The 25,479-nt window shown below is 58.5% G+C and overlaps 2 protein-coding genes across 4 annotated transcripts; one reads left to right on the top strand and one right to left on the bottom strand.

Moving 5' to 3' along the window:
• The first annotated feature begins 17 nt into the window (after positions 1–17).
• On the top strand, positions 18–22,468 carry LOC132658845 (uncharacterized). Its single transcript, XM_060408341.1, has 2 exons — positions 18–13,084; positions 13,824–22,468. Exon 2 carries the CDS (start codon positions 19,192–19,194, stop codon positions 20,947–20,949), a length of 1,758 nt encoding a protein of 585 aa, XP_060264324.1. The 5' UTR covers positions 18–13,084; positions 13,824–19,191; the 3' UTR covers positions 20,950–22,468.
• LOC105611964 (acetylserotonin O-methyltransferase like) lies at positions 5,324–25,341 on the bottom strand. Of its 3 annotated transcripts, none has more exons than XM_027963312.3 (13): positions 25,179–25,341; positions 23,277–23,498; positions 21,295–21,342; positions 18,986–19,050; positions 18,288–18,349; positions 16,487–16,595; positions 15,065–15,446; positions 13,895–14,057; positions 11,542–11,705; positions 10,172–10,304; positions 9,008–9,151; positions 6,254–6,376; positions 5,324–5,647 (listed from the first exon to the last, which is right to left on the bottom strand). In XM_027963312.3, exons 1-13 carry the CDS (start codon positions 25,269–25,271, stop codon positions 5,424–5,426), a joined length of 1,932 nt encoding a protein of 643 aa, XP_027819113.2. In that variant the 5' UTR covers positions 25,272–25,341; the 3' UTR covers positions 5,324–5,423. The 3 variants fall into 3 exon arrangements, with proteins under 3 accessions (XP_027819113.2, XP_027819114.2, XP_027819115.2); XM_027963313.3 differs by having other exon boundaries at positions 23,322–23,498; XM_027963314.3 differs by having other exon boundaries at positions 23,367–23,498.
• Between the last annotated feature and the right edge of the window lie 138 nt (positions 25,342–25,479).

Here is a 25,479-nt window from a genome sequence, read left to right as displayed (position 1 = left end):
GCCACTCTGACCTTTTCAAGGTCATGCTTGGCCTGGCGGCGGCGACGAACGACACTGGCGTAGGGGACAGGCCGGGCTTTGCGAAGGCCCGCGCCCTCTCTTCTCCCAATCGTAGCACCGGACGCTCGGGTCCCCAGGCTCGTCCACTCTGGCCGGTCCGATCATTGGGGCCCCGGCTCCGCGCCGCAGACCCCCGAGTCCCGCCCGCGACCCCCACCCCCCCACCCAGCCGCCCCGAAAGGTCCTGATGACCCCCGGCGCCCTCCAGGCCCCTGCTCGCCCCGCGGGACGAGCGATGCAGTCTGTGCGTTCTGACCCAGCGTACGAGACGGCCCCGAACCCCGGCCGGCCCGGCTTCGGAGTAGGGTTTGCCTGTGCGCAGCCCGGGAGACCCGGGTCCGCCCAGGAGAGCGCCTCCGGAGGACCCAGCACCCCCAGCTCTGACCCTGATGACTCTGGGTGCATTTGGGGGTCCCGGGATGGAGGAGGGCCCGCTGCATTTCCAGGACCCACGGGGGCTCAGACTCGGGGTGTCCCTGTCAAGCCGGGCACTGCGACTTGGGTGGCGGGGGTGTCTCCTAGAAGAACAGGGGCACGCGTGTTGGTTTCACAGGCTCACTGACACGCTCACGTGTGTATACGTGTGTCTACAGACATGCACACGTATGCAGCTGTTGCACGTACCCACGCGCCGACAGGTGTGTGCATACGTCACACGCCGCGGTATAGGCCCCCTGCCTCCAAAGGCGTGTCCGGAGACCTTGATGTTTGGAAGGCCTTACGCATGCAGTGTTCGCTCAGTCGTGTCTGATCATTTGTGACTGTGGAAGAAAAAAAAAAAGTGCAACTTGAGAGTTGTGAGTTAAGTTTTATTGGGGGCAAAATGAGGACTGCAGCCCTGGGAGGCAGCGTCTCAGGTGGCTCTGAGCGAGTGCTCCAAAGCGGCAGTGGGGGAAAGTCGATATATGAGGTTTTGGTGAAGGGCGAGTTCATGCTGTGAAGCAGTTTACAAAAGGTTTTTGTTAGTCTTGAGGATCTGATGTCACCCTGAAGGGATTTAGTGCCTCTCTAGGTATGAAGGGCTGATGTTGGAGCTGAGAGTCCAACCCTTTGGCCATCTGATGCGAAGAGCTGACTGCATTTGAAAAGACCCTGATGCTGGGAAAGATTGAAGGCGGGAGGATAAGGGGACGACAGAGGATAAGATGGATGGCATCACTGACTCAATGGGCATGAGATTGAGTAAACTCCAGGACTTGGTGATGGACAGGGAGGCCGGGCATGCTGCAGTCCATGAGGTCGCAAAGAGTTGAACACAACTGAGCGAGTGAACTGAGCTGAACTGGACTAGATATGAGGAGTTGCAAGGATTGAGTTCATAAAATCTGTTCCTCAAAACATAGAGACCTGTCCCACCACATTCCCCGGAGCACAGAGTGCCTCACTCCACCCAGAACTCCCTCAGGGATTGTTGACGGTCAACAGCGATAGCCGCCTGGGGTTCAAGCTCCGTAGAGGCAGATGGCAAATTGCCTTTGTTGTCCAGTCATCTGGACAATGCTTTGTTGTCCAACGCTCTTTAAGTGCCGATTTGTAGTTGATACGACCCAGTAGACGGTAGCCCTCCAGGCTCCTCTGTCCGTGGGATCCTACAAGCAAGATTACTGGAGTGGGTTGCCATTTCCCTCTCCAGGGGATCTTGCCCACCCAGGGAGTGAACCCAGATCTCCCGCATTGCAGGCAGGTTCTTTTCCCATCTGAGCCACCAAAGGAAGACCCTGTGAACTCTTTATTGAAACAAGTACAAAGTGTATCGTCCTGTGAATTTTCACAAAGCGAAAGCCGAGGCGTGTCAGTAGCCAGGTCCAGAAAACAAAGTCTTTGCAGCGACGCAGGTGCGAGAATTCTTTCTAATTTGCCTCTCTGCCCTGTTGCTTTTTCCTCTTTCTATCCCCCTTCCTCTTTTTCCTTTATGCCCCTCCCCCCACAATGGCTCTGATGGTCAAGAACCTGCCTGCAGCCAGGTTTCGATGGCGGGGTCTGGAAGATCCCCTGGAGGAGGGCATGGCCACCCAAGTCCGGTATTGTTGCCCGGGAAACCCATGGACAGAGGAGCCTGGTGGGCTACAGTCCATGGGGTCGCCAAGAGTCGGACACGACTGAGCGACTGACACTTTGCTGTTTCTGTTGCTTCTGTCTTTCTCATCCCTGCCTCTCTGTCCTTTCTGCCGCCCCGCCCTCCTTCTCATGAGGGGGTCTCCTCCACGTGACGCTGGATGGAGGGATGGATGCTAGGGGCTGCTGACCCACGGGAGCCGAGGCACCCCCCTCCCCCCCACCCCAGCCCCCGGTGTCCTGGCAGGAGGGCCTTCCTGAGTCCTCTTCCTGGGGAGAGGCAGGTAAGAGGTGAGGCCTGAGAATGGCTGGGCCCCAGAGGGGTGGGGACAGATCAGGCCGCTGTCAGCAGATGCGGATCGCAGCGGACTAAGGGACTTGGTGTTCTGGCATCTTCTGAGGCTTCACTGAAGCTGGCCTGGGGCCTGGAGGATGGAGCTGGCTGGTGGCCCAGCCCGGTTCCGGCCGGTCGAGACCACACGGCGCTGGAAGAGAGGGCGAGGCCGCCCCAGGTTCTGGGCAGGGACGCGTCGCTGGCTCCGGGGCACGCCCGGGTGAGGGAGGCGTCCCTCCTGTCATCTGTGGTTTCTATACATCGGGTACCCGCCCGTGTGGGCGGGGCGGGGCCCTGCGATGCTTATCTCTGCCCGCTGGGCCGAGGAGGATTTTCCAGCTGGAGCTGGTCCTTCAGGCTGCGAGGCCCTGGCACTCTGAACTTTGCTTTAAGAGCGGGCGTTGGGCACCCCAGGACAGCTCTCTGCAGCCTTGGTGGTGGAGGCGGTTAACCTCTGCGCCACCCTGTCCCCTCCCCTATGTGACGGACCCCTCCCCCCAACTCCCTGGGGTCCTGCGTGCATCCCAGGGGTCACCCCTCCCCCTGGCCCCGACTCCTCAGCCGCTTGCTCTCTGCGGGAAGGACTGGATCAGTGTGACGTCTGTCCTCGTTGCTAACTAGGCCGCAGAACATGTTTCTCCTTTAAAAGCACTTCACGTGGGCCTTAGATGGGTGTCTGCTCCCTGTGTGTGTTCTGGGAGGACGGCTGGGGGGCATTGGTGGCCCAGGCCTTGCGCTCCCCTAACGGCTGACCCGGGAGGGCGGCAGGACCACAGACACCCCGGGTGTTGGGGGAAAGACTGTGCACCTGTGGGAATTGGGATGGGGACGGTTAAGGGAGGTGGGATGGTGGGTGGGGGTGGGGGAAGGAAGGGGTTCTGTTCCAGGACTCCGGGGGGCAGGGGTGCAGAGACCAAAGGCTGGTCCCTATTCCTCAGCACCGGCCCGAGCTTTAATTCCGACGTGCACAGCGTTAGAGGCTGCGTATCCGAGAGATGGTTTTTGTCCTGTCACGTCCGACTCCCCGACCCCACAGACTGTAGCCAGCCTGCTGGAGCGGGTTGCCACTTCCTCCTCCAGGGGGATCTTCCCGGCCTCGGGATCGAAGCCAGGTCTCCTGCACTGCAGGCAGATGCTTTACCGTCTGAGCCACAGGGAAGCTCCAGCAGTCTTGGCTGAGAAATCCCACGGACAGAGGAGCCTGGCAGGCTGCAGTCCGTGTGGGTTGCAAAAAAAAAAAAAAGCCAGACAGGACGCTTAACGACTCAGCGACATCTGAAAGATGGGTGGGTTAACTAAAAGAGGTGGTTAAAGACGATTGGCTGAGTAACGCAAGAGCTGAGGGGCGCATTTCGGGGGTGGAGGGGAATGGGGTGCACGAGCCAAGCTCTCTGTGAGTCCCCCCTCGGTGTCAGCCAGAGACAGCATTGCCCTCTGCTCAGTCGCTCAGGCGTGTCTGACTCTCTGCGACCCCATGGACTGCAGCCCACCAGGCTCCTCTGTCCATGGGATTCTCCAGGCAAGAATCCTGGAGTGGGTCGCCATGCCCTCCTCCAGGGGGTCTTCCCAGCGCAGAGATGAAACCGACGTCTCCTCCATCGGCAAGTGGCCTTTTTGTTTGTTTCTTTTTTACCACTGGCGCTGCCAGGATCAGACCCTGCCTTTAAGGGACCTGGTCTGGTGACTGATGGGTGGCCCGCTCGGTCACCGTGCCCGCTGGAGACCCCCAGGGATCCTACGAGGGAATGTTGGTGAGGCGGGCAGGCCGGACACACTGGTGGTCAAGTTACATCCTTTTGGCCTATGGTCGTGCCCACCCACGCACCCCAGAGGCGTGAAAAGGGCAGATGTGAGCCCGTGATGCGTGCAGACAGTCCTGCTGGGCAGTAGGCAGGCCTTCATCTGCTGAGTGAGTAAATGAACGGACTGCGCCTGGAGGGTAGGGCCAGGCCCTGGCAAATTCTAGCCTGGAAACCCTTGTGCACGCTCAGTTGCTTTGCTCGTCTCCGATCTCTGCGACCCCGTGGACCGCAGCCCCCCAGCCTCCCCTGTCCGTGGGATTCTCGAGGCAAGGGTACTGCCGTGGGTCACCATTTCCTCCTGCAGGGGATCTTCCCCACCCGGGGCTCGAAGCTGCGGCTCTTAGGTCTCCGGCACTAGCAGGCGGGCTCTTTGACCCTAGCGCGCCTGCTTGTTCGCGTTTGGAGCGATGAAGAGACGGGTTGCGTGTCCGTCAGTCGTATTCCACCTCTCGCGTTTAATGTGTGTTGTTTTTTTTTTTAACTGCAGAGAGTCCCAACAGGAAAAGGAGAGTGAGGCGGATAAGGCCCGCACGGGCCGGCGCGCCTCGCTTCCGCAGACGTTAGCTGCCGTCAGCCTCCAGCTGGGGGTCTCGCTCGGGCGTGTCCTTGGCTCGCGGGCCTGGTCGTGGGTGTGGGACCCCTGAGTCCCGCCTGCGTTAGGCGGACTGCAGCAAGGGCTCTTGGGGTGGGGTGGAGGGCTCGGGTACCCCCTCCCCGCCGGCGGGTGTTCAGACCCCTCTGGTTAGAAGGGAAAGTTTCTTCTAGGGAACCTGTTGTCCCGAGGGACCGCGCCCCCCACGCGCCCCCGGGGCTGGCTTTGCACGTCACTTGTCACTGGGGGCCCAGCCTGGCTGCGACCAGGTGCCCTCGGGGGGAGGACCGCGCCCCCTGGCTTTCCTGGGGGTCCCCTCTGTCGGTCGCCTCCAGCCCCGGGGCGCCCCAGGCCCCTCTCCGAGTCCCCGCAACGCTCCCCCACCAAGCACTCCCAGCCCGCGTAGCCTTCCGCTCCCGGGTTGGGGGCGCGCATGTCCTGGGTCCAGGGCACCCACTACAGACGCGCGCGGAGACTGCCTGCTTGCCGCCTCCTTTAATAATCGTTGCCCCGCGAGACACCTCTTCTCTGGGAATCATCCCAGCCGGGCTCGCGCTGTGAGCTCGCGGCGGGGCGACCGTCAGGGTGGGGCCCGGGTCCCCAGGACCACGTGCAGCAGGCCTCCCGCGCGCGCCGCCTGCACGTCCTGGAAGCCGAGCCGCTGCAGGAGGCGCCGGTACTGCCCGGGGCTCCGGGGGCGCCGGCCCACCCCCCGGGTCCGCAGCCCGGGGGGCCTCCGCGCCGCCCCGCTGGCCTCCTCCTCCTCCTCCGCGGGCGCCAGTTCGGCCAGCAGGAGGCCAGCGCCTGGGGAGACAGACACGGAGATAAGGGGAAGGGACCGGCAGGCGTCCCAGGACCCAGCCCGCGGGTGCCCTCGGGGCTCCCCGCCGGAGGACTTCCCTGTGGGGAAGGTGGGAGGAATTCTGTCCGCAGGCCCAGAGCCGCAGCCTCTGCGATGCCCGAAGCTGCGCTGTGCTCAGTCCCTCAGTCGTGTCGGACTCTGCGACCCCGTGGACTGTAGCCCACCAGGCTCCTCCGTCCGTGGGATTCTCCAGGCAGGAATACTGGAGTGGGTAGCCTTTCCCTTCTCCAGGGGATCTTCCCAACTCAGGGATCGAACCTGTATCTCCCGCATTGCGGGCAGATTCTTTAGCCACCAGGGGGAGCCCATGAGACCCCCCCCCCCATTCGCATACTGCTGCTGGAAAGCTCAGAAATGAATGAGGACGACTGCGAATCAGCCGTGTCCCGGGCAGACGGTAAACTGGGCCCCGGACCCCGAGCCGGATGGGTGGGGAGGCTGACTGTGAAACACTCATTCCGTTTCTTTGTTTCTTTTTTGAATCGGAAATTGTCTTTAAGTGTGAAGACAGAAAAGTGCACGGAGAAAAGGCAAGTCCAGGGTCTCACCTGGTTTGCAGCTGCCGGAGATCCGGCTCAGGAGCCCGTGGAGTCGGTCGTCGGGCCAGTCGTGCAGGAGGCTGCAGAAAATGTATAGGTCTGCGGGCGGGAGGCTGTCGCTGGAAAGGTCACCTGGTTTAAACACAGACGGGGTGGAGGCGTGGAGGCCACAGTGTCCGCTGCGGCCAGCGTCCTACACACAGATGTAACACACAGAGACACAGCGACACACAGACACACAATTACACACAGCGACACACAGACACACAGACACAGCTACACACACAATTATATACAGACACACAGTGACACAGATGTAACACACAGACACAGCGACACACAGACACACAGCGACAGAGACACACAGCGACACACAGCGACAGAGACACACAGCTACACACAGCGACACAGACACACAGCTACACACAGCGACACACAGTGACACACAGCTACATACAGACACAGAGACAGCGACACACAGACACAGCTACACACAGTGACACACAGACACACACAGCTATACACACAATTATACAGAGACACACAACTACACACAGCTACACATACAATTATACAGAGACACACAGCTACACACACACACAGCTATACACACAATTATACACACACAGCTACACACAGCTGCACACACAATTATACACACACACAGCTACACACAGACACACACAGCTACACACACAATTATACACACACAGCTACACACAGCTGCACACACAGTTATACACAGACACACACTGACACAGACTCACGCAGCTACACACACATGCAGACGCACAGACACAGGCAGAAACATGCGTGTGCACAGGCCACAGAGAGACAGAGACGCACCCTGACGCACACTCACGCGGCAGCATGCATGTGTACACACACACGTGCACACTCAACACCCCGGTGGCCCAGACAGCAAGGACTCCACGCCCGGTGCAGGAGACGCGGGTTCAGTCCCTGGGTCGGGAAGGTGGCCTGGAGGAGGGCCTGGCAACCCGCTCCCCCGTTCCTGCCCGGGGAGTCCCCATGGGCAGAGGCGCCTGGGGGGCTAGTCCACGCGGTCTCGGAGTGAACAGCTAACGCTTTTTCACTTTACACACACAGACACGACGACACACGGGAAAATGCACGTCTAGACACGCAGACCCACGCGCACATACGTGTTTAGACACACACACACAGACCACGCATGCAGGCGTAGATACACACACACACATGCACACACTCGGGCACGCACACTCAGATACACACTCACATACACACTCACATACAGAGACACAGATGGAGACACAAACACACTCACAGACACACAGGCACACACTCAGGCACGCACCCTCAGATACACGCTCAGATACAGAGACACAGATGGAGGCACAAACACACTCACAGAAACACACGCACACACTCACAGGCACGCACACTCAGATACACACTCAGATACAGAGACACAGATGGAGGCACAAACACACTCACAGAAACACACGCACACACTCACAGGCACGCACACTCAGATACACAGATACACACTCAGATACAGAGACACAGATGGAGGCACAAAGACACACATACACACACATGCACACACTCAGGCACGCACACTCAGATACACACTCAGAGACAGAGACACAGATGGAGGCACAAACACACTCACAGAAACACACGCACACACTCACAGGCACGCACACTCAGATACACACTCAGATACAGAGACACAGATGGAGGCACAAACACACTCACAGAAACACACGCACACACTCACAGGCACGCACACTCAGATACACACTCAGATACAGAGACACAGATGGAGGCACAAACACACTCACAGAAACACACGCACACACTCACAGGCACGCACACTCAGATACACACTCAGATACACACTCAGATACAGAGACACAGATGGAGGCACAAAGACACACATACACACACATGCACACACTCAGGCACGCACACTCAGATACACACTCAGATACAGAGACACAGATGGAGACACAAAGACACTCACAGAAACACATGCACACACTCAGGCACACACACTCAGATACACACTCAGAGACAGAGACACAGATGGAGGCACAAACACACTCACAGACACACAGGCACACACTCAGGCACGCACACTCAGATACACACTCATACAGAGACACACTCAGATACAGAGACACAGATGGAGACACAAAGACACACTCACAGAAACACATGCACACACAGGCACGTACACTCAGATACACACATACAGAGACACAGATGGAGACACAAACACACTCACAGAAACACATGCACACAGGCACGCACACTCAGATAATACACACTCAGATAATACACACTCAGATACACACTCAGATACAGAAACACAGATGGAGGCACAAACACACAGAAACACAGGCACACACTCACAGGCTCGCACACACAGGCACGCACACTCGGATAATACACACTCAGATACAGAGACACAGATGCAGGACACACACAGACCGCATACGTGTGCGCGCTCAGTCGTGCCCAGCTCTCTGACACCCCATGGACTGTGGCCCGCCAAACTCCTCTGTCTGCTGGATTTCCCAGGAAAGAACACCGGAGCGGGTGCCACCTCCTCCTCCAGGGGATCTTCCCGACCCAGGGACGGACCCACATCTCCGGCTTCGGCAGGCTGGCTCCTTACCACTGCGCCACCGGGGAAGCCCCACTCACCCCATACAGGAGACAGATAAGGCCGCCCAAAGACGGACAGCAGGCAGGCAAGGACGCCGCACTGACCTGGCACAAAGTGGACCCGCTCTGACGGCTGTGCGTCGGTCTGGAAGTCCCCGGCAAGCTTGATGACCTCTGGGAGGTCAAACACGGTCACCTGCAGACGCGGGTACTCCTGGACAAGCTTGTGGGCCAGGGCGCCCGTGCAGCCTGTGGGAAGACACGTGGACTCTGGGCCATCCTGGCCTGTCTCCAGAGGTGCAGCTCTGGCAGGGCCAAATCAGCGCGCTCGGACGTGACCTGAGCCTGTGCCCTCAAAGGAGGTCAGCCAGTGGGAAGACCTCTGCTGTCTCAAGCTCAGGGCCTTGGGGAGTGGTGCTGGAGCAAGCGCTGGCCCGAGCCAGATGAGCAGGGTGGACAGAGATCCACAGGGAACCCTTAGAGCAGAGTTCTACTCTTTGCTTCTCCCTTCTGTTGCGGGAATGCAGATGTGATGGCTGGTGCCACAGCAGCCACTCTGGGCCACTCTGGAGGAGAGCTCTGCAGAGGACGGGAAAATGCAAGCTGGCAGCTCAGGAGCCCTCCTAGGACCCCAATCCCACCACACCCCTTGGGAAGGCATCTGCTCCTCCTCCGTCCCATGTCCTGGGGAAGCACTGGCTGGGAGGGGTGGAGGATATGTGTGTGTGTGTGTGTGTGTGTGTGCGGCATAATTAGACCTCGTGAGATGGCAGCAGACAGGTTCCACGGTCCCCTCCTCTGCTTGGCAGCCCCCAGGAAGGGTCTGATAAACTCTACGAGGGTCCCGAGCCATCCCTGGGACCTCCTAGCACTTGGGAATATCACCCCAAGCCCCGCATCCACCCAGGATACACGTAGATGCTTGTGTGGTTTGTAGAGATAAACCCATTTTCCAAGTCTTATTAGTAGGTAGAGCATATTAGTCGCTCAGTCGTGTCCGGTTCCGCAGCCCCATGGACTTGTAGCCCCGCCAGGCTCCTCTGTCCCTGGGGATTCCCCAGGCAAGAACACTGGAGCGGGTTGCCATTCCCTTCTCCAGGAGATCTTCCCGACCTAGGGACTGAACTTGGGTCTCCTGCCTTGCAGGCGGATTCTTTCCCATCTGAACCACTGGGTTAGCCTATCTGCAGGTACGGCATCTGCAGCTTCCGACAATAGAAGGGACGCTCGCACCCGTTCCCCTGACTCCTGTCGGGTGAAGGGACGTACCTCCCAGGTGGCAGGCGGAGGTGAATGGGGACAGGTCAAAGGCCGTGGCCACGTGCTGGGCGGTCAGCTTGCTGAGGCCGTGCGAGGCCCTCATGAACTGCAGGGTCGCCTCTGTGCTCCACTTGTGGGGGCCCTGAAACGGAACAGGATCTCAGGAGAGACCCACCGGGGGCCCAGGCGGTCCTGCACCCAGGATGACGTTCTGCGTGGCATCTCTTGAGGGCAGGGGACATCAAGGGCTTCCCTGGTGGATCGGACGGTAAAGAGTCCACGTGCCGTGCAGGAGACCTGGGCTCCACCTCTGGGTCGGGAAGATCCTGTGGAGGAGGGCATGGCAACCCACTCCAGTATCCTTGCCTGGAGCATCCCACGCGCAGAGGAGCCTGGCGGGCGACAGTCCATGGGGTCGCAGACAGTCAGACACGACCAAGGGACTAAACAGGGAGGGCTTGGTAGGCAGATGGGGAGGGGCCCAGGGGACACAGCAAGGGAGGGAGGGGAGGACAAGAAGACGTCCATCGAGGAGCCAGGAACTGCGTCCTCACCGGACACTAAACCCAGCTTCGCCGCGATCTCAGACATCCAGCTGCTACAACCATACGAAATAAATGTCCTTCGTTTCTAAATGGAAAGAAGCTGAGAGTCGCTGAGTCTTGCCCAACTCTTTGTGACCCGTGGACTATACAGTCCGTGGGATTCTCCAGGCCAGAGTAGTGGACTGGGTTGCCACGCCCTCCTCCAGGGGACCGTCTTCAGCCAGGGATCGAACCCCGGTTTCCCACGTTGCAGGCAGATTCTTTACCATCTGAGGCACCAGGGAAGCAACTTGCTCAGTCGTGTCCGACTCTTTGCAACCCCGTGGATAGTCCATGGGATTCTCCAGGCCAGAATACTGGAGTGGGTTGCCATTTCCTCCTCCAGGGGATCTCTGCAACCCAGGGATCAAACCCAAGTCTCTGGCATTGCAGGCGGCTTCTTCACCAGCTGAGCCACCAGGGAAGCCCCACCCGCACCCCCGCCCAGACCCACTGAACACCCAACAAGGCTGTCTCTGGAGGGTCAGGAGCCAGGAGGCAGGGCAGGGAGGGATTTGCGGACCCCGAGCTCACAAGGCACTGTCTCTGCGCAATCTAACCTCACGAAGGAAACGGGGGGCATTGGCTTGCGGCAGCCCCTTCATGGAAACACCCTCTTCGGCAGCTGTGGGCGGCTGGGTGCCCCCCACGCCGTCCCTAAGAGCCCGCATCCACAGCCTCCCACTGGGATAACGGGTTCTGATGGTCCCCGGGTCTGGGATGCTTTCGGCGCCCGTGGCCAGTCCCTCAGCGGCAGAGACGGCAGGTGAGAAGCAGCATCGGGTTCTGGGGTACCTGCAGCAGCGGCTCTGGGGTCCACGCTGCCCCCTCCCGCACGGCCCGGCCCAGGTGCGTGAAGGCGCCCCAGACGGGCCCGTCGTGGTAGGCGGCCAGGCCGTGGAGAGACTGCTCGCCGTCTGACGCCAGGTGCAGGCTGGCCGTCTCCGTGTTGCTGTAACCTGAAAGGACGGGGCGTCGTGGGACCTCCATAAGGGCTGCCCTGAACATCAGAGAGACGGGGAGGGGAGCGGGGGCAGCCGCCGCTCGGGTTCCCAGCGGGGTTAGCGCAAGCATCGTCCGGCCAACAGCGTGACGCCCTCGCGCGCGCCTGACTCTCTGCAACCCCATGGACTGCAGCCCGCCGGGCTCCTCTATCCATGGGACTCTCCAAGCCAGAATACTGCAGTGGGTTGCCACTTCCTCCTCCAGGGGATCTTCCCGACTCAGGGGCCGAACCCGCGTCTCTTGCACTGGCAGGCAGGTTCTTCTCCACGGAGCCCCCTGGGCAGCCCATCTATGTATCAGCCTGTCTGTTTAGTATCTGTCCATCACCTCCATCTCTCTCTCGCGTCTGTTAACCATCTATCTGTCCGTCTATATACGTATCATCTCCCTGTCTGTTCAGCAGCTGTCATCTGTGTGTGAATAAATCTATGTACCTATCATCTGTCACCTCAGCTCATCTATTGTTTATCCATCGACACATCTGTTGCCTATCCATCAATCCCTCCATGTATCGCCCATTTATCCACCATCTATCTGTCTACCCTGGAGAAGGAAATGGCGACCTGCTCCAGTGTTCTTGCCTGGGAAATCCCGTGGATGGAGGAGCCTGGTGGGCTACAGGCCATGGGGTCGCAAAGAGTCGGACACGACTGAGCGACCTCACTTTCCCTTTTCACTTTATCGGTCTACCTGACTATCATCTCTGTTATCAGTTGATATCTCTTAATCTATCAGTGTCTACTATCTGTTTATCCTCCTGTCCGTCCGTCTGTCAGCCTGTGCTTATCATCGGTCTGTCTTCCTGTCACCCATCCATCCCCTTATCCTATTTTCTGTTTATCTGTAGATCTGCCCTCTGTTTCTTCATCAGCTATCTGTCTGGGGAGCTTTCTGCCAACTCTCAATTCATCCATCTACTTACCATTCACACGTCTATACATTCACCTATGAATCAGTCACACTACCTATCATTTACCCATCCACCCATCTATCTACTGGGCTCCCCGGGGCCTCAGCAGTCAACAGTCTTGTGGCCGCTGCAGGACACACAGAAGACGCAAGTTTGATCCCTGGGTGGGCAAGATCCCCTGGAGGAGGGCATGGCAGCCCACTCCAGTCTTCTTGCCTGGAGAACCCCGGGGACAGAGGAGCCTGGCGGGCTACAGTCCGTGGGGTCTCAAAAAAGCTGGCCGAGACTGCAGCGCCTGAGCAAGCGGCATGCATCTGTTACCTGTTTGCCCACCCGTGAATCCATCCATCCATCCATCCAAGTATCATGCCACCATCAGGCAGCCTCTAGGCATGCACCTCACCTGTCTGCCTAGCTGAACAGGTAAGTAAGGACACGCAGGTATCTATGCTGCGCACACACACACACCCTACGAGTGGTTTCCTTGGAGAACCTTGGCTGATACAGCCCCTCTGAGTCCATCAGGAAGTCTCTCTCTTGAACACCACACACACACACACACACACACACACACACACACACACACACACACACACACCCGGTTCCTCCTAGACATCACACACACACACACACACACACCTGTTTCCTCCTAGACATCACACATACACACACACACACACACACACACACACACATTTCCTCCTAATCATCTCTTTCTCACACACACACACACGTTTCCTCCTAAACATCACACACAGACACACACACCTGTTTCCTCCTGAACAACACACACACACAAACTGTTAACTCCTAAACATCACACACACACCTTTCCAACATCACACACACAGAGCTGTTTCCTCCTAAACATCTCTCTCACACACACCTGTTTCCTTCTAAACATCACACACACAGACACCTTTCCAACATCACACACACACACACAGCTGTTTCCCCCTAAACATCTCTCACACACACTTTTCCTCGTAAACATCATGTACACACACACACCTTTCCAACATCACACACACACACAGCTGTTTCCTCCTAAACATCACACACACACACCTCTCTTTCCTCTTTGCCCCGCCCCGCTCCCCACCTCTGGGAACCGCCCCGCGCCCGGGACACAGGGCCAGCAGGTCTGCCCATCTCTGCTCAGGAGCCACCGTCACTTGGCGACCGGGTCCTGCCTGCGGAGCCGCCGCGACGACACCCGGGAAGCCCCCTCACCTCTGTCCGACTTGTCCAGCAACCCCAGGGCTGCACAGACGTCAAGCAGGCGCGCGGTGCCACCCACCGAGGCGTCGATTTCGCGGGCGACGTCCATGGCTGACAGGGGTCCTCGGTCTTTCAGTACATCGAACACTTGGAGCTTGCAGGCCGTGAGCAGGACCTGACCGTGAAGGAGGGCCACAGTCAGGCTACGACGTGTCTGACCCATCGCTTGTGACCCCCATGGACGGCGGCGAGGCGTGGGGAAGGGGCCCGGGACTGTCAGAAACACCCCGCCCATCAGGGAGCCTTCTTCCGCAGGGGAGAGTTGGCTTCAGGCTCCAGCTTGCACAAGGCTGGCTCCAGGGAAGAACAAGTCGGTGAGGGTTAAGCAGCAAAGCTCTCTCGGCAGAGAAAACCCAGCGTGCCACAGTCAAGGGGCGCGTGGTAGCTCCCCACGGTGCCCATGTCGAGACCACAAGCCCTGGGACCTTGAGGTGAGGCTGTGTGTGGACTTGGGCGCTCTCTGCAAGATACGCACTGTCCACGCCGCTCACCACACAGCTCACGGGACAGCCTAACCTCCCCGCGGCTCTCGTGACAAAGGGGCCTTCCCCGGACACATGGGGGACAGGGTGGGGTGAGCCCTGTCAGCCTCAGACACGCACACGGACCCCGCCCCAGCCCTGCCAGCCGTGTTCAAACACGATGACGCTCACGTCCTGGCCCCCAGAATGTGCGAACGAGGCCTTCCGTGGAAATAAAATGTTTCCGTAGACGTGATGGAGTGAAGGTCTGAGATGAGGTCCGCCTGGATGGGGGTGGCCCCAAACCCCGTGACAGGGTCCTTATAAGACGCGGAAGAGGAGAGACACGGACGCAGAGGAGAAGCCACGTGGAGGCGGAGGCGGAGACGGGAGGGAGGCGGCCACCAGCCCAGGGACGGACGCCCGGAGCCCCCAGAAGCCGGAAGAGGCGGGGAGGACCCTCGCCTGGAGCCTCTACAGGAAGCTCAGCCCTGAGACCGGGAGGACCCTCGCCTGGAACCTCTACAGGAAGCTCAGCCCTGAGACCCCTTGACCTCAGCCGTCTGGTCCTCAGGGCTGGGGTGGCGGGTGTGTGATGGCTGCCTGTGGTTTGAAGCGCCTCCGTGCTGGGGGTCAGCTGACTGCGAATGCACACAGGTACCTTGGATGCTTTGAAGCCGTCCATCAGCTCCAGGAGGCCCGCGGGGAGCCCGGGCTGGCTGTCCGTCACCCCGTTCAGGTCCGCCTCCTGGGTGCGGGGAGCCTGCGGCCGCGCCCCGCCAGCCTGCAGGCCCCCGCTGGCCGGAGCGGGGTCAGAGCCGCCTCCCTCGCCATCGCTGAGATCCTCGAACGTGTCGACAGCTGGGATGGAGTCGTGCTGGACCGGCCGCGGGGTGCCGGGGGCCCGCGGTGCGTGGTACAGGCGCGCCAGCTCCTTGCAGAAGCGGTTCAGCGGGAAGCCCACCACGTTGAGGAAGTCGCCGCGCACGTACTCCACCAACATCCCACCCAGCGCCTGGATCCCGTAGCCGCCGGCCTTGTCCCTGCACGGCGGGAAGCAGAGAAGAGATGGACACGGTGATGCTGAGCTTTGCTGGCTGCGCACACCCGGCCGGCTCTGGGCAGCTGTGTGCCGGGGGTGGCCGGCTCCAGGACCAGCCCCCAGGAGCATCCGTTGGTCCTGCCCCCAGGACGGGATGAAGGCTCCATGGCGGCTTATGGGGGTGCGCGAGGGGGCACCTGCCCCCACACCAGGCCTGGGTCTCCTGAGGGGTGAGCTTTGCCCACAAGAGACTGGGGCCCCCCAGTGGGGTTTTCCCGCATGTCTCTGACCAGAGCCTCGATAGGAGGACTCCTCGCGGGGGTCCACAGCCCGGGTCTTCCTGGAAACCTCTGCTGAGACCTCCTTACAGGGGAAAAGGGGTCCATCCTTTTCTGTCCACCCTGACTGAGCCCCCAGCCCTTCTCAACTCTAACCACCAACCCCCCACAGACCAGGGTGCACAGAATGGCAGGAGCTGGGATTTGGGGTGTGGGGGGTTTCCTTGTGCCAAAGAGTTTCCCAGGGGGCACTAGTCGTAAAGAATGTGCCTCCAATGCAGGGGACACAGGTTCGATCCCCAGGTTGGGAGGATTTCCTGGAGAACGGTCTGGCAACCGACTCCAGTGTTCTTGCCTGGAGAATCCCACGGACAGAGGAGCCTGGTGGGCTACAGTCCGTGGGGTTGCAGAGAGTCGGGCATGACTGAGTGACTATCACGGACACTGGGTGGGGAGACCAGCCCCACGGCAGCATCTGCCCTGACCCGCCCGACCCACAGCGCTGCCCTTTGCTGCGGGAGACGGCAGTGGTGTCAGGACGGGAGGGCGGGGTAAGACATCCTTCCATCCTTCCTAAGCACGCTGCCCAGCCCTGGGCCCTTGAGCCCATGGCAGGCACAGGCCCCCAACGCGGGCTCAGCCCTGGCCTGTCTCCTGCCCACGGCGGGCATTCAGCACCGCGGTTCCGGACAGAGACTGGGTTCAGCACCGCGGTTCCGGACAGAGACTGGGTTCAGCACCGCGGTTGCGGACAGAGACTCACATGGGCTCCCCGCTGTCGATGTATTCCCACAGCAGCTCCTCCGACAGCTCCGAGAACTTCACCGTGGTCTCCTCGTAGAACTCGGACACCTCAGTGTCCAGCTGACCGTCTGCAAGGAAGTGTGCGCTGTGGTGAGGGGACGCAGCCGCTGCCCCTGGGGGCCCGTGGGTCTAACCCTTTGAGCCCAGGAGGAGGCAAGCCTGATGCTGAAGCTGAAGCTCCAGTGCTTTGGCCACCTCATGAGATGAACTGACTCACTGGAAAAGACCCTGATGCTGGGAAAGACTGAAGGTGGGAGAAGGGGACGACAGGACGAGATGGCTGGATGGCATCACTGACTCAATGGACATGGGTTTGAGCAAGCTACGGGAGTTGCTGATGGACAGGGAGGCCTGGCGTGCTGCAGTCCATGGGGTCGCAGAGAGTCAGACATGACTGAGCGAGTGGACAGCAACAAAGCCTGAGCTTTGCATGTGCTCCACACACACACACACACACACACAGGACCATTAATACGGGATAAAGCCTGAGCTTTGCATGTGATCCACACACACACACACACACACACACACACACAGGACCATTAATACGGGATAAAGGATTGCCCACTGTGGACAGGGGAACAGAGACAGAACAAAAGAGAAAGTGAAGTGAAAGTGAAGTTGCTCAGTCGTGTCCGACTCTTTCCGACCTCGTGGACCGTAGCTCTCCAGGCTCCTCTGTCCATGGGATTCTCCAGGCAAGAATGCTGGAGTGGGGTGCCATTTCCTCCTCCAGGGGATCCTCCCCACCCAGTGACTGAACCTGGGTCTCCTGCACTGCAGGGAGATCCTTTACCATCTGAGCCGCCAGGGAAGCCGATAGAACATTTATGGACTGGAGTTATCATTATGACAGGGTAATTCTGGGATCTTCATGAGGCTTTCAGCTGCAGGGTTGGAAATGCCCCATGCACGTAGCATGCTGGGCACACAGAGGGGCCCCTTGTGAGAAATCTCCACACCAGGCGTCCCGGGGTCAACGAGTGTGTGCGTGCAAGGTCGGTGTCTCAGTCGTGTCCGACCCTTTCTGATCCCAGGCTCCTCCGTCCCTGAGATTCTCCGGGCAAGAGCACTGGAGTGGGCTGCCATTCCCTTCTCCAGGGGATCTTCCTGACCCAGGGATCGAACTCCCGTCTCTCGTGTCTCCTGCACTGCCAGGCGGGTTCCTTACCGCTGAGCCACCTGGGAAGCCCCCAGCAGGCTCCACGCTGCTCCTTGAACCTCACGTCCACCTAGAACCTCAGAACAGGACTGTGTATGGAAACAGGGTCTCTGCAGACGTGATGAAGTGAAGGGTCTGAGATAAGGTTCCCCCTGGATGAGGATGGCCCTAAATCCCACGACAGGGTCCTTCCTGGGGCTAAAATCCCTTTTAAGCAGCTTTAAAAGTTATTCCTCAGGCTTTCTGTGCTTTAAAAAAAATAAACAATCTTTTCATCACGGTATGTCTTAATGCCTGCCAACGGGAGCCAAACTTCGCCATTCAGGCCAGAGAGCTCAAAGGCAGGCTCTGGGTGGGTCGTGTTGGACGAGGTGGAATGTCCCCCGCACCCTACATGGGGTCCACTGGGTGCTCACGATGAACCCCCATATTTCCACGTGGGATCCCAATGTTCCCAGGCTAGGTGGGAGGGCGGGCCCACGTGGTAGCAAAGACAGGGACGCCCCAGGGCGCCCGGGTCCTCCCCCCAGGAGCCCCGGCTGCTCCGACGGTGGCCCTGACTCCCAGGGGAGGTGGGGGATGCGGGCCGTCCAGGTACCTCTGGTGCAGCAGTGGACGATGGCCACGCCCGTGAACACGCTGTGCTCCTTCCCGCTGAGCCTGCAACACACGGCCGGGCCAGATGCGTGAGTGTCTGGAGTGTCTCTGGAAAGCAGGGCGACCCCTGCCCCGCAGACGAGGCCTCTGTCCACCCACCGCCCCACCCCCCTCCCCGCTCATCACCCCCGCTGCGCGATCGCCAAGGAAACCGTCTCAGGGGGACCATGAAGCTTCCCCGCAAGACTGTGGTCACTGCACTGAGGGGCTGGGGGGGTGGTCAGGCCATCTCACGGGACCACGTGGACCCTGATGGGAGCGGCCGGCAGGGCACGGAGGACCCAGATCCTGGCCACTCTGGGCCGCCCCTTTCCCGGGTCCCTGTGCAGTCCTGGGCCTGGACACTCAGCATGACCGAGCCAGGAGGAGACCCTGAGTGTGGGGGGGGTGGTATGGGGAGTCGGAGCCCGGTTAAGAGTCGAGGTCGGTTCAAGGGCGTGGCCTGGTCCTCTGACCTGAACCAGGAGAGGCTGTCTATGGGAGACAGCGGATATGATGCCCGTGGCAGACACGGGGACGTGATGGGTAGTGGGTGGGTGGACAGGCGGCTGATGAGCGGATGCTGACGGTGAGTGGGCAGATGGCGAGCGGCCAGCCTCTGTCCCACGCGTCCCCGGAGGCCCGCCGGGACCCACCCACCTCGACAGCATGCGGTAGGCGTCCTGCTTGTCCACCGGCTTCTCCAGGATCAGCCCCCCGACCGCCTGCGAGAGGAACGCCACGGAGAGTTGCTTCTGCTCCGCGAGCTGCTCTGCGCCAGCTGCACTCTGCACCGGTTCAGACTCACGTATTTTTTTTTCTTTAATTTAGGTGAGATTCGTATGATGTGGCACTCACCATGTTAAATGAGACCACTTGGTACATTTCCACTATTGGGTGAGGGTCGCTATCCAGCTCCCCAAGCCTCCATCATCTGGAGCACCCCATCCCCACAAGCTGCTCTCCCCACCTCGCTCCCCAGCCCCTGGCAACTGCTGATCCGATTCCTTCCTCAGTGGATTTCCCTATTCTGGATATTTCATACAAATACAGTAATATGCACCCGTCTGCGTCCTGATTCTCTCACTGAGCGCTGTGTGCTCGAGGTCCATCCACGTCGTAGCCTGTGTTGGGGCTTCCCTCCTTTTCATGACTGCGTCATATTCCACTGTGTGGCTGGACCCCATGCTGCTTATCCATCCCTCCACCTATCATTCTATCCATCCGACCACCTACCCATCCATGCATCATCCATCCATCCACCCATCATCTATCCACCCATCCATCTAGCCACCCATCCATCAGTCCATCCAACCATCTACCCAACCATCCATCCATGCATCTTCTATCCATCCATCCATCCACCCATCCATCCATCTATCCATCCAACCATCTGTCTAGCCACCCATCCATCAGTCCATCCAACCATCTACCCAACCATCCATCCATGCATCTTCTATCCATCTATCCATCCACCCATCCATCCATCTATCCATCCAACCATCTGTCTAGCCACCCATCCATCAGTCCATCCAACCATCTACCCAACCATCCATCCATGCATCTTCTATCCATCTATCCATCCACCCATCCATCCATCTATCCATCCAACCATCTGTCTAGCCACCCATCCATCAGTCCATCCAACCATCTACCCAACCATCCATCCATGCATCTTCTATCCATCTATCCATCCATCCATTATCCACCCATCCAACCAACCATCTACACATTCATCCACCATCCATCCATCCATCCATCAACCATCCATCCATCCATCATCCATCCACTCATCCATTTATCCATCCAACCATCTACCCAACCATCCATCCATGCATCTTCTATCCATCTACCATCCACCCATCCATCCATCTATCCATCCAACCTTCTACTCATCATTCATCCACCCATCCATCCACTCATCCTTCCATCCATCATCAATCCATCATCTGTTAATCATCCATCCAACCATCCATTTATCCATCCAACCATCTCCCCAACTATGCATCCATCTATCCATCCATCCATTATCTAACCATCCATCCATCCACCCATCAACTCAACCATCCATCCATCTATCCATCCACCCAACCACCCATCATTTACCCATCCAACCATCTGTCCATCTATCTGTCCATCTATCCATTCAGTCATCCACCCATCCCTCCAACCATCTACCCAAACATCCATCCATCATCCACCCACCCATCCATCAACCATCCATCCATTCATCCTTCCATCCACCCAACCATCCACCCATCCATCATCCATCCAACCATCAACCCAACCATCCATCCATCTATCTATCCACCCATCCATCAACCATCCATCCATTCATCCATCATCCATCCAACCACCAACCCAACCATCCATCTGTCCATCATCCATCCATCCATCATCCACCGACACACTCCTCCAGGGACACTGCTGCTATGAACAGCTCAGCAACGAGGCCCAGCATCCCTGGGCAATGCTCCCCATCTGGCCAGCCGGGGTCTCAGACAGACAGCCATGCCCAGCGAGACAGAGCTGCTCTACGGGTCACTGTGATGACCCGTCCGAAGGCCCGACTCTCGGCGGCCAAAACCCCTATCTCGGGGAGATTCCTTTTCCCCAGGTCCTGACCCCCCAGCCCTGAGAACAGGACATTATCCGATAATAGGATCTTTGCAGATGTAACAAAATCTACCAGTAGGTCGTACTGGAGCCAGGCGCATCATAATCCGTGATGGATGGTGTTCTCGTAACAGGAGAGACACAGAGCAGAGGCCACGTGGAGACGGAGGCAGAGACGGGAGGGAGGTGGCCACCACCCCAGGGACGCCCAGGAATTTGGAAAAAAAAGCATCAGCAGCCGGGACAGAGAGAGGCCTGGGGCGGATTCTCCCCCAGGCCTCACAGAAAGAACCCGCCTTCCCGAGGCCTGGATTCAGCCGCCAGTGACACAGAAAGCCGGAAAGCAGGCTCACCACGATGGTGTCGGCTCCGATGACCACGTCCGGGGCCCGCAGGTCCTTCTGCAAGAAACGCAGACTCAGCTTTAGGCAGGACGAGCCTGTACGCCTTACACGTTTTCACGTCACGATGCGCGGCACCCAGCATCACAGCTTAGTTAAGGATCCAGTCCTGCTTTAGAGAGCGAGCCTGGAGTGTCCTCAAGCCACCGATCAAGGGAGACAGTGGAAGAGAAAGTTAGCCACTCAGTCGTGTCTGACTCTTTGCGACCCCGCGGACTGTAGCCCGCCAGGCTCCTCTGTCCATGGGATTCTCCAGGCAGGAATCCTGGAGTGGGTTGCCATGCCCCTTCTCCAAGGGATGTTTCCCACCCAGGGATCAAACCTGGGTCTCCAGCATTGGTATGTGGGTTCTTTACCACTGAGCTACCACGGGGGCCCCACTTATATATTAGTATATATAATTGTGACTTCCCAGGAGGCTGAGATGGTAAAGAACCTGCTTGCAATGCAGGAGACCTGGGTTCAATCCCTGGGTGGGGAAGATCCCCTGGAGGAGGAAATGGCAACCCACTCTAGTATCCTTGCCTAGGACTTTCATATATAATAATATATATTTTATTACTTATAATTATTATAAGTAATAGGAAGCTACATTGATTCTATGTCATAAATGACACTGTTATATTAATTAGCACATTTTATAGTAACAGAGATAAGCTATATAAATTCTATATTAAAGTGGTACTTTTATATTATTATAGTGTATATAATTTCCTATGAATGCTATATAGCATTATATATACTATACATGAAAGTATATAGTATACGACACTATATATTTTCTATATTAGAGAATAACACCTCATAATAGATGAGGTGTACTAATTCTACATCATTAAGTGATATGGTTATGTTAATTGCAATTGGATATTCCATACTAACACTTACAGCAATAAAGAGAATATGTTATTCCCATAAGTGATGCTGCTATATTAAATACCATAGTATCTTAAATAATAACAGTAATGTATTAGCAACACTGTTTCTATATCATAAACGATGCTGTTACATACTATAATCGGTTATACAGTAATAGTAATAAACTACTTATATTATTTTCTATGTCATGATGCTGTTATATTAAATAGCATACCATATTAAATAGTAACAGTGCATCACATCTCCATCCTAAATAATGCTGTCATATTAAATCGTCTACCATATTAAATAGTAACTGCAATATATAAACTACACTGTTTCTATATCATCAATGACGCTGTTATATAATAAGCTGCTGCTAAGTCGCTTCAGTCGTGTCCAACTCTGTGCGACCCCAGAAACGGCAGCCTACCAAGCTCCCCCGTCCCTGGGATTCTCCAGGCAAGAACACTGGAGTGGGTTGCCATTTCCTTCTCCAGTGCATGAAAGTGAAAAGTGAAAGTGAAGTCGCTCAGTCGTGCCCGACTCTTAGCGACCCCATGGACTGCAGCCCACCAGGCTCCTCCGTTCCTGGGATTTTCCAGGCAAGAGCACTGGAGTGGGGTGCCATCGCCTTCTCCGGTAAATGCCACAGTATATAGTATATTATATGGTAATTTAGTGTTAAAGCTGCATTAATTCTAGATCATGCTCAGTCGCGTTCAAGTCTCTGCGACCCCAGGGGCTGTAGCCCGCCAGGCTCCTCTGTCCATGGGATTCTCCAGGCGAGAAGACTGGAGTGGGTTGCCATTTCCTCCTCCAGTATTCTATCCAGAATCCAGGGGATTCTGTATCATCAATGATGCTGTTTTATTAGTCACAGTAGCACACGGCATGGAACACCTCGGAACAGACTAGGCACATCAGTGCTTTGTCCTGAGTGGCGCTCTGATGTGAACTGCAACAGCACCTTACGTCTAGCAAAGTGACGGACAACGCTGTATAAACGATACCATCGCGCGAATTACACGTGGCCACAACACAGGGGCACTCAGTCGCAGAGAAGCTACACCTACTGCCTGCTGCGAAGGGCACCGATTTACAACAGGTGTGAGTGAAACCTGAGGACAGCCCGCCGGCAGGAGACCCAGGAAAGGAGCCCTCGCCTGGTGCATCCGGTCGGCCACCTCCAGCGCCTTCTGCTTGGCCGTTTCCACGGCGTATGCGTGCGGGGCGGCGAACGAGCCCTTGTGCAGCTTCTCCTTGAACCTGGACGGGACCACCTCGAACCTGAGGCCCTGGAACAGGAGAGAAGACGGGTTTGGGCGGGGGGAGCCCCAGGATGCTGACAGTGGGCAGGAACTGAGAGTCCCTGCCCAGCCCCCCTTCCCTGACTATGGACACTGACCAAGGGCCGACACCGGCTGCGGCGCGAGTGTGACCGGTGTGTGTGTGGAGCGGGGGCGGGCGGCGGCTCGGGGACCCTGGTGGGAAGACCTCTGTACACGCAGAGGCCAGCAGGGCACTATTGATTGGGGTGCAGCCCCGAGGGGTCAGAGGGCTCCTGGAGAGTCCCAAAGGTCGGCATTTCGCCCTTACAGCGATCAGACTACTGAGACGGCAGCACGTGCAGGGAAGGCCACAAATACGGCGGCTGCGTGTGTGTGGGAACAACTAGGCTGCTCTGACTTGGTGCCCGACACAGGCGACCCGGCAGTGCCTGCGGAAGGCGGGCTGCCTCCAGAGTGGGGGCTGGGGGTCTTGACCACACAGGGTCAAACTCCCCCTCCCGCACTCCCCACGTGGGGACCTCTGTGAGCAGCCTCTGCTTCTTACTTTTCTGCACCCCAGCCCCCTCCCCACCTCCATCGTGGACCTCCCGGACCCCCAGTTAACCCCTGGGTCACACTATGAGACACCCCCCACCTCCGGTTCTGTACCCTCGCTGGGAGGTACATATAGCGCTTCTCATTCTGTGCCTTTCCCCGCCCAGCCCAGCTCACACCCCCCCCCCCAGCCCAGCTCACACCCCCCCCCAGCCCAGCTCACGCCCCCTGCCCAGCCCAGCTCACGTCCCCGCCCAGCCCAGCTCACGCCCCCGCCCAGCCCAGCTCACGCCCCCGCCCAGCCCAGCTCACGCCCCCCCCAGCCCAGCTCACGCCCCCCACCCAGGCAAGAATTTCTGGCTCTATCTGTTCCCCTAGCTGGTATCCCCGCTTCTCTGCTCCCCCCCCCCAGATAGGGCCACCCCGTGCAGACCAAGCCCTGTCCAGGGTCTCTGTCCCCTTCCCCGCCGCCCCTCACCCCCCCCAACAACACCTGGACGAATCCAGCTCAGGCACACAGACCTGACCTTGGCCTGGCAACCCCACACACCCTGGCCAGCAGATCGCCAGGTCACTGAGCCCTGGCTGGAAGACCCTGGCCCTCCCCCGATCACGGACACCATAGATCTGGACCCTGGTCACTAGGGTCCTACCCTCTGGCCACCGCAGGCCCCAGTGCTGCACCCGGATACCCAGTCACTTAGGCCCCCAGCCCTGCAGATTCCTGACCCCCACGCCCTGCTCACCAGACCCTCAGTCACAAGGCCTCTGTCCTGAGACCCTGCATCTTTGACCCCGTCAGTCGGTCCCACTGCTGACCCCGGGCCTGCAAACACCCACCCTCTCTTACATCCGCCCCCCCAAGTCAGTAGAATCCTCAATAACTAAGCAGTGGCCCTGCAGACCCACCAAGGCGCCCCGCCCACGAAGCCTAGGTCATCAGGACCCTCGGGCACTCGTCTCCGACCTCCGGACACTGGCCAAAGCCCTCCCCTAACTACTAAGACGCCCCCAGTTTCTAGGCCCCGGACCCGCAACTCTGGGGCCCATCCGGGAGGCCCGGGTCACGGCGCCGGGGGTCCCGAGGCCTCGGGTCACTAGGCCCGGGCCCGCAGGCCCTGCCCGCCCCAGACCCCGGCCCCGGCCACTCACAGCATTGCTGAGGATCTCCCGGCGGCGCGGGGAGGAGCTGGCCAACACCACGCGCTTGTGCTGCAGCTTCCCGATCACCGGGCGCAGCAGCATGGCGCCACGCGCCCGCGCCGGGAGACCAGCGCCGGGAGACCCGCGCGGCGAGCGCGCAGCCACCCGGCCCAGGCCCCGCCCCGCAATGCCCCGCCCCATTCTAGGCCCGTCCCCGGTCGCTGGAGCCACGCCCAGGCCTCATCACCAATGAAACCCCGCCTCGGCCCGCACAGGCCCCGCCCCAGGCCCCTGCCCACCATGAAGACCC

This window comes from Ovis aries, chromosome X (genome assembly GCF_016772045.2).
Source record: "Ovis aries strain OAR_USU_Benz2616 breed Rambouillet chromosome X, ARS-UI_Ramb_v3.0, whole genome shotgun sequence".
In the NCBI taxonomy this organism is placed as follows: Eukaryota; Metazoa; Chordata; class Mammalia; order Artiodactyla; family Bovidae; genus Ovis; species Ovis aries.
Note: the sequence above shows the minus strand (reverse complement) of the source record. Positions and strands in the feature narration are given on the sequence as shown.

What these genes read in the sequence shown, in the direction of transcription:
- LOC132658845 (XM_060408341.1), top strand. Translation starts at nt 19,192, where the DNA reads ATGAGACCACTTGGTACATTTCCACTATTGGGTGAGGGTCGCTATCCA.
- LOC105611964 (XM_027963312.3), bottom strand. Translation starts at nt 25,271, where the DNA reads ATGCTGCTGCGCCCGGTGATCGGGAAGCTGCAGCACAAGCGCGTGGTG. An exon ending in CGTCCACTGCTGCACCAGAG is followed by an intron (nt 16,596 to 18,287) that starts GTACCTGGACGG and finishes ACTTCCTTGCAG; the next exon opens with ACGGTCAGCTGGACACTGAG. An exon ending in ATCGACAGCGGGGAGCCCAT is followed by an intron (nt 15,447 to 16,486) that starts GTGAGTCTCTGT and finishes CCCGCCGTGCAG; the next exon opens with GGACAAGGCCGGCGGCTACG.